Source organism: Erpetoichthys calabaricus, chromosome 3 (genome assembly GCF_900747795.2).
Source record: "Erpetoichthys calabaricus chromosome 3, fErpCal1.3, whole genome shotgun sequence".
NCBI lineage: Eukaryota > Metazoa > Chordata > Cladistia > Polypteriformes > Polypteridae > Erpetoichthys > Erpetoichthys calabaricus.
In genome coordinates, this window is record NC_041396.2 from 208,432,548 (window position 1) to 208,442,054 (window position 9,507).

Below are 9,507 nucleotides of genomic sequence, written 5' to 3' on the forward strand. Positions count from 1 at the left end.
TGCCCCAAACCTTTCCATTGTATTGAGACTCATTCTTTTACAGTATCTATTTACAATTAAATCTACAACATACTGTGTGCAAAACATGAAGGGGTCAGAATACCTTCTAAATCCACTGTATGCACCTCTCATTTGTATTCCAAAATTTTAAGATATAAGTCATTTGCTTTTTTCACTTACTGTACACATGTAGCTGATACTACAGTAGATTGTAATAAAATAAAGAAGAAAATAACAGTTCATATGATGTTTACCTGCTCTTCTGAATTCATTTGGCTTTTTATAATACACAACAGGTCTCTCGTCTACATTGACCACTTACCTTCCTGTTTTCTCCCTCTTCTGTTCTGGAGTTCCTAATTCCAATCTATAACCTTCCACCAAAAAAAAAAAATCTTCATATTTAGAGGCTAATTTGATATTTCTAAATGGTACAGATTTATATTCCTGTTTATGAGGTATATAACTCAGGTTAGAGGTTACCACATATGGCACTGGCAGCCTTATAATGCTTTCTTGCACATTACTACTGTTGCAAACGATTCCCTGACTAGACCCTTTATACTAGCAAACCAATTTCACACACTGTGAGCCAGCAGGCCTTCCTGGACTATGCAGAGTGCTGTCATCTTTGTTTCCATGTTCTCTCAGTTCTGCTTGTGTGCTATTCTTAAGCATACACATAAATCATTAGGATAAAATGACATACCCAGTCATTGGCTTCAGAGCCACTGCACAGGTAAGCAGCTAATGAGTGACTTCAGAAAGTTTCTACATTTTTAATTATTTTTTAATCTGGGTAATTCCAAACACAGCATTTGGTGCAACAAAAATTATGCAGCTCAATCTGTATACTTTATCCCGCGTAACTTCGTAAAAGGAACTGTGTATAAAGGAATTTTAAACATGATGGCCCATATCAGATTTCATTGGAATAGGGTAAATGTATCAGTGTTTCTGGAAAATTATAATTCATGTGCTGTTGCAAGGGAACACATCTATGTTACGTTGTGATCATCTTTATTTGTTAAGTCTTTAAGCCAACAAAATATAATAGTTGTTATATCTCTATGTATAACAGGATTGTAACATTACAATTGTAGTTTTCTTTACAAGATCAAAAGGCAAAATTTCCAAAATCAACATACTTTCTAGAGATTATTAAAAAATATAAACCTAAATTTAATGAAGGGAGTACTCTGATAATGAAATGGATGCATATATATATATATATATGCATGGTATACTGTGTAATGTTAACCTCATTTTATTAATTAAGTTAATATTATTTATTAGAAACTGCGGTGGGCTGGCACCCTGCCCGGGATTTGTTCCTGCCTTGTGCCCTGTGTTGGCTAGGATGGGCTCCAGCAGACCCCCGTGACCCTGTGTTAGGATATAGCGGGTTGGAAAATGACTGATTGACTGACTATTTATTAGAAAATCAAATATTTCTTCTCTACTATACAAGTCCCTATTGTTAATAATTCAGCCTGTAAATTAAAACGTGTAGTGTAGAGTCCCGTCTCAATGCCAAAAACACAAATAATGTATATGTGTGCATGATGGACTGGCATCCTGTTGCACAATTTTTTTTCACAAGGCACCACAAAATTCTATAAAAAAAAAAAGGTTATGTAAATAAATGATAAATCCATTCCTATACACAAATATATTTGCAAACCATCATCCAGACATAGTTTACAATGTATTGTAAATTATAATTATTACAAGCCAGTTGTTTTGATAAATTATAATCCATAAATAATTAGATACGCAGTGTACAGTGCATGCTGTTTGTTAAAAACATTGACAATAAAAATGAAGAAATGTGTGTATGTATAGCATGCTATATATGATAGTTATTTCATTTGTGAGATCTGGAACCACTGCAAACAAGTTTCATTTTACTGACTGATGATACCAGGATAGCCTTTGGTGTTCACAATCTTCTGGGTGGTGTAAGTTTGCTTAGAAATAGATGGATGGAAGAAAAACGTACAACACAATGTTTTGGAATTGAGCAGCATAGTGGTGTAGTGGTTTGTGCTGATGCCTAATAGCTCCAAAGTCTTGGGTTTAAACCTCAGGCTGGACAGAGTTTGTGTAGAGTCTGAACATTTTCCCTGTGTTTTTCTTAAAATACTCAAGTTTTACTTCCCACATCCCAAAATCATAGCTCTAATTTGGTCCTGTATGAGTGAGTATGGATTTTTGCAGAGATATACCCTGCAATGGACTGATGCCATTTTACGATTTGATTCCTGACTTGAGCCTGATTGTGCTGTGGTAGGCTCTGACCCCCATTGCTCTGGATGAAATTTAAGTGAGCTCCTTAACAGACAGATACAGTATATAGATTCTTTGGATGGAGAGGGTAATGGTGATCCAAATAGTTTGCAAAGCTGCCTCAAAGTTCCTAGGACTCGGATATATTTCCTGAAACAGTCACTGTCTGTGTAGATTTACATGTTCTCCTCTGATCTAGGTGAGTGTGAAGATGCAGCTACCTTCACAACAAATGGGGGCATTTTTGCCCTCGCCAGCTTCTTGCATGGCAGTTTATAATTCCTCGCAGAGGTGTCCTGATGATTACAATTAACTGTACCCTGTCCGTCCTGAGTAATATAAATACATTTTTGAGAAAGGGCACATACTTCCATCCTTTCAGGTGCACGTGAAGGGGTGTAGGACGATGTCAGCGGCCACCGGGTGATGCCTCTTAAGAGGATTTTAAATGACGTTGTTGACGTCTCTCATCGAAGGGCCCTCGGGGAGTTGTATCGGCCAGTGTAATAAAAGGTTTTAGAACTGCATTGTTTATTGTTTGCTGCTTTTGTTGCCTGCTGAGGAGATGCAGTTGATCAAGCATATGAAGTCACGGGAAGGAGTCAGGAGTTGTACGTGAGCATGAACTAGCGCCGTCTGGTGAACAGGTGAGCATGCGCGTGGTTAACTCTCTGGTTTAAGGGGCCCGGAACACATGACAGGGGAGCGGGTGTCCAGGTCCCTTGTCAGCTGATTGCTAGTGGAACTTATAAAATCCTGTCGGGAAAGTAGAAGGGGTACGGGGAGTAGGAGAGCAAGAAAGGACAAGCTAGGCGAAGGGTAGGACGACCAGGGTTGCTTGGGGCCAGGAGCGGGAATGAAGCACCCAGATGGAACAATAATTGGGTGGGTGCAATTTTCAGGTTTTTTTTTGTTTTTGTTCTGGAGATATTTATTGTGCATTTTAGTACATTTTAAAATCTTCTGGATTTTCATTTCACCCTTTTGCTACATGCACTTTTTCGGTCAATTTTAGCCATTTATTGCACAATAAATTGCACCTTTTTTGTAAAATTGCACCTATGTGTCTGCCTGTCTTACTGTCCCACTGGCCTCGGTCCCGCTATCAAGGACCTGGCGTCTGCCAGTTTTATTTGATAAGGGCCTGACTGAGACCAATGACAGTGAGTATTTATTTTGTTTTTTTCCCACATCCCAAAGAAGTGTGTGTTGACCAAATTGGCAAGGTATGAGGGAATGGTTCCTATGATTTGTTGACATTCTGTTCAGTGCTCATTCCTGTTTTGTGCCCAGTGCTGCTGATCAAGACTCAGGTAAACTACAACCATGTAATGGAGTAAGCGCGTTTTCAGAAAGTGGATCAATAGTATATAGTTATATATATATATATATATATATATATATATATATATATATATATATATATATATATATATATATAGTTATATAAGTATATATACAGTTAATATATATAACTGTATATATATATGTATATATATACATTCACACCGAAGGCTAGCTTATTATGAACTTTTAACTGTTGTTTTCATTTTAGAATTTCTAGGTAAATTGGATTGCATTTTGACACATTGCTGAATTCAGTGTTTACTGAAATAGCATAGCTAATGAAATAGCACAGAAAAACTATAATCTGCATTTTCTGTTCTTTTCCTTTCTGATCTTGCTTTCATCACTTCAGGGTTTCAAGAAGAATGATCACACAGCACAAACAATCCCCGGACAGAATGCTAGTCCATCGCAGGGCACCTCTTCACACAGAGCACACAAAGCTCCCCACCCACGCACACACTCATACCGGTTTGATCGATTTATAGTCGCCAGTTAGCTAAACACACACATCTATGGGATGTGGGAGGAAATGGGAGTACCCAAAGAAAACAAAGTCATGTTTTCTTTTTCTTGAACATATTATTACTCAATTTACCATTTTACAAAGATACACTTTCCAGTATCAAATAAAGACCATCTTAAATTCTTCTTCTTTATTCCAGGTTTTACAGAGTGACTGTATGAATTCTGAAGACATTGTATATACAATACGGTCATAACCCCTGGGAATTAAACAGATCTATGGGATCTGGCTCAAACTTGAAATCTTTATGTCTGAGCTAATCATAAACACTTTCACATTCAGTAGTGCATTTTTTTTTGTTACATGTTGTTTAAACACTCAGCTGAAACTCAGCTTAGTAAATGCACCCATTATACTTGGTGATACTGCAGATAACACTAACACAATGCTTTTGAATTCAAAAGAGTAGGAATATTTCTGGATAAAAAGTATGTTTAAGCTCCCTATCTGCGTTTATTTTGAAAAGTTAAATTGATAAGCAAGATTTCTTAATGTATTGTACATCCTAATAGTTAATTTTGATATATATTTATACCTAGTATATTTATGTTGTCACTCCTAATGCAAACATTAATCCTTATAGTAAAACAGTGACACAAATGTGAATTTTGCTTTAACATTGTAGTTACTTGATTCTTTATCACATTATTTTTTAATGTAAAATAGTACACTTTGCCTTACATTCTATACAGCATGTAAGGATATCAGCTGCTTACACGTGCACTGAAAATCAAGTTTAAATCATGTAAAACATCATAAACTACATACTTATAGGTACATTTTTGTGATGTTAGGAACATTAAAAACTCATCACATTTTGCCACTAAATGCTGCATTGCATGTCACATGTATGTGTTAAACAGGACTGAATAGAAAGTGTAATTACAATGGTTAAAAGTTCTTGTGGATGTCTTCCTGGCATTGGGTTTGAATTTTGGGCATTGCCCATGTAGAGTTTGCATGTTCTCCCCATTTCTGCATGGGATATGCTCTGCATACTCCAGCATTCCTCATTTAATCATTTGGTACAACTAAATTGGCATACTTCAGTGGTGGGTGTGAATGTACCCTGTTCATGAATTGCTCCTGCTGTACGCTTAATACGGTCAGAAAAGCACCAGGTCTCTGAAACTTTAAACTGGATGAGCAGCTTTTAAAATGGATGGAAGGATGAAAGACTTATTGTTTACTAATAAGAATATATTTCAAAAACATACAGTTCTTAATACTCTAATAGAATGTTTTTGGAGGAAGCTCCCCCCAAGGCCATCGGTACAAATTATTTGTAAAATAAATTTATAAATTTTTATTTTTTCATTTTGAAATAAAACTATTTGGCAGCTTAAAATGTGCTCTTACAAAAGTCTGACCAAAGCAAGTAAGTGCAGAACATTAACTCATCCATTCAGACAATACAACATGACATTGATTTAAGAAGCTCGGCTTGACTTGATACCTTTATATATATATATATATATATATATATATATATATATATATATACTGCGGTGGGTTGGCACCCCTGTGTTGGCTGGGATTGGCTCCAGCAGACCCCCGTGACCCTGTATTCGGATTCAGCGGGTTAGAAAATGTATGGATGGATGGATGGATATATATATATATCTACTGTATATATAAAACACAAAGGCATACACACACACATGCATATATTTCAAATATTTTTTCTGTTATCTTCTCAATAACATGTACGATGTGTTAACTGCCCCAGGCATTTCAAGCAGGCTCTATCTGCTTTAACACAAGTCTGCTGTATAGAAAAGACAAACCAAGTTAATGTATGTGTGCCTACATAGTGTATTCCTCAAAAAAATATATTTTAAAAGCCTTCAGTATATTTGATTACCGTCTAAAACATTAAGTGGTTGTGAAAATGTATGTGGAGATTTTCTCATGAAAGTACATAAATTTTGTACTACCAACCAGGTAAATGTTTTTTGGGGGGTTCAGTATGAAAACTATGCACTCATACCTATTTTTATTTCCACTGATACATACATTAATCAAAATAACATTGCATTTCTTATATATTACAAATGTTGGTGCATTAAGATATGTGTACTTGTTTTTGAGACCTAAATGTAATGCATTACTCCCTACAAAATGCTGATTAGGAGTTTTCAAGAAGAAAATCACACAAAACATAGATTTTTTTATTTTTTAACAAAGCAAGGTTTATTCACGAAAATGTTATAAAAGGCCAGAAAGAAATATATATTTAAAGCATATTTATTTGCAAAAAAAAAAAAAAGAATGACTATCAAAGCCATCTATATATATGTACCATGGAACTTGGAAAAAATTATAAAGGCTTTATCATGATATCCATATATTCAAATAGCACTTGAACCAGCAAGGCTTACAAACAGAAACTAGGAAAAAAAAATTAAATAATACGTATGTCTTACAAAAGATCGGCTGGTCCTTTTGTAAGAGTTTGGAGCATTTCGTCGCAATGCAGTGTCTTCCTGATTCAAAGTTCTTAAGTTTTTGATCTTCATCAGGATGCCGTGGTTCCACATAAACGGGCTGTTGTCATAACTTCTTTCAGCTCGGTTTCAGGTTTTCCAGCCACCATAAAGGGCCACGTCTAAGAAGTAAAAAATAAACAAATGAATATGTTAGAGAACACTTTTTTGTTCCTTTTACATGCGTATAAACATTCAGCACTAACACTCCGTTTATTTAAAAAGGTGACTAAAACAGTTTACATTTGATCAGATTTGATCGGAAGGCGCTACAATGACTGACAATCAGAATTTAGAATGGGCATGGTTTATGTTGGGTATTATACATGCTGAGTTTCACAAGTAACACTACCGCAAAGCATTCTACAGAGAGAGAGAGAGAGAGAGAGAGAGAGAGAGAACTATTTTTAATGCAGAACAAGCCGAGCACTAATAAAGATTCATTCATATTCAGAACAGGTATGATCTCAAGCTTTATCCAACTTGTCAAACATGTAATGGACGTTTGTTTATTAGTTTGCTAATAATCATCCGCAATGTCCTGATTACTAAAAGCGCAATTAGTTGTATTACTAAATTTCTTGAGGTTGCTCCGGACATCTCTCTCTTTAACACACTTTTGCTGGCTCTATTTGTGTTTAATTCGAATCTGAAAGTAGCACAAGTCCACAGTGCGTTCAAACAGCTGAACGTTTAATATCCACGGTCTGTTTTTCTTCCATTTAATTCAGACTCCACCTGTTTTGATAATCTGTCAAGTTCGGATATTCTATACACTTCATTTTGTTAAATCAACTACAAGTACACACAAGGCGTGGCTACTAGTATAGTTCTATATTATTATTGTTGTTGTTGTTGTTTTATAAAATGCTCAGAAAAAATATACATTTCCACCAGCGCTGGTGTCCCGTCCACACCTAGTTCTTTTCCTGCTCCTGATACTCTGGAGAAAGATCCCGTAATGGAATAAGCAGATTGCATGCGGAGACTGAGACTAATTGTATACAATGCTGTAATATATGAGAAAATCATAACGGTGTCCACATTAATTTATAAACTCTCAGCAAACCATCACGGTCTTAACAACCCCTGTAGAGTTTAATTCTCATTTTACAGTACAGTATATGTAACTGTATGTCCCCTTCCTATTTAATGCATGTACCAAATTTATTTCGAGTTCGACGGCACTATACCAGTCCAAGCTGCAGGGTTAAATCAACGTTCATGTGTGTATTTGTCATTACGTTCGGTGTAATCTCAAGATCAATGTGTTTAGAGTTGACGGTCAAGGTGCCTCGGTGCTGTGATCGATGCTTACTGCAGTTCTAACCTAAATGGAAAGAATCTGACAGTGAAGGTGTCATAGTCATATTCAGCCCAGCAGATATCAATTTAAACAATTTGAACGTACCCACAAAGTAAGTAAATCCTGAAACAAAGCTAAATGTGAAACATTTATATTTGAGAGCTATTTGGAAAAGGCAATTAATTTTACAGTTGTATCAGTTTAATAACAGCATTAAAGGTTCAATATTTTTAGCAGATTATGTTTATTCCTGTTCACTTTCCACCTTTGAGCTGCACTGCAAATAGGATGGAAGTTGTAAATTATTAACCGCAGTATAAGAAGTACATTACAGATAATTTCCTAAACATAATTCACACAAAGCGTAAATAAAACTAAATATTTGTTTCGTGTCTAACTAAAACCATGCATCAGTTTTCAATGGAAGTTAAGTTACACTTTTGAATTGCAGTAGCTGCCAGTTTAAATGAAAAATACCGTCACTGTCAATCGAAAGCCACGAGTATTTCTCCATAAGGATGTCTCGAATAATAATATAAAAGACAATGATAAGGTTACAATTGTGCGTTTGTAGAGAGGGAGCGATGACTTTCAATTATGACAAAATAATTGTCTGCCAGCCTCAGCCTCCCTCGTCACCCTTCCTTTCTGTAACCCCGCCCAAAGGTTTCTCCAAAAAGGCCTTACTGCCTATGGTGCCATATGAAGAACCGAGATCTCCAAGAGAAACTCATCACCACTCACCAGATTGACTGGGTGAATGTAGCCATTGTCATACTTGTCATTGGCAAGTATTTGTCGCAAATGAGCTATATAGCTCGATGCCAGTCTCAGTGTGTCCAGTTTGGAAAGTTTAGTGTCCGGGGGCACCCAGGGCAAAGTGGTCTTAAGTCTGGAAAACGCTTTACTCAAAACTCGCATCCTCGCCCTTTCCCTTGCATTCGCGGCATTTCTTTGGACCTGCTTGCCTTCGTGTGCCACTGCGCCCAGCGTGCCTTTCCTCGGGCTGTTTTTACGCTTCTTTCCCGACGCTCCTCTGTTCTTTTTCTGCGTGCCACCCTCACAATTGGAACTCTCTTCGGTGCTGTCGTTGGAAGTCCCGGTGTCTTTGCCGCATTCCAACTTCAAGACGTCACAATCCAGCAGCTCTGCTTCGTGAAGATCGTCGATGTCACTAACGGAACCCGTTGACATATTTTCCTTTCTCCGGACAACCAGTTATCGCTGAATGGGGACCCAGAGCCCTACATACAGGACAGCTCATCGGCCGCCTTTTACTTGAGGCATCTGGAATAAAGTTTGGAGACACAGTTTATCTAGCCGAAAGAAGTGGGCGTTGACTTTGGAGTGGGGAGGGAGGTTAGGGGTGGGGGTTCATTTAAGGCACGGACACTAGGCTGGTGTAAAGCAAGATTAAGAAAACGCAGGCTCACTTTTATGGTGCAAAAATACATGACAGGAAGAATTAATAGAGAGTTCAGTGTCCCCATTTACTACGACAACCTGGAAAAGTAAAATGGTGAAGGGAATGTATTAAAATAATAATGGTAATC

The 9,507-nt window shown here is 37.0% G+C and overlaps 1 protein-coding gene across 1 annotated transcript; it reads right to left on the reverse strand.

Annotated features, from left to right (window-relative positions):
- Positions 1 to 6,393: 6,393 nt before the first annotated feature.
- Positions 6,394 to 9,251, reverse strand: tcf21 (transcription factor 21). Its single transcript, XM_028796172.2, has 2 exons — positions 8,699 to 9,251; positions 6,394 to 6,770 (listed from the first exon to the last, which is right to left on the reverse strand). The coding sequence occupies exons 1-2, from the start codon at positions 9,146 to 9,148 to the stop codon at positions 6,681 to 6,683; spliced, it is 540 nt and encodes a 179-aa protein (XP_028652005.1). The 5' UTR covers positions 9,149 to 9,251; the 3' UTR covers positions 6,394 to 6,680.
- Between the last annotated feature and the right edge of the window lie 256 nt (positions 9,252 to 9,507).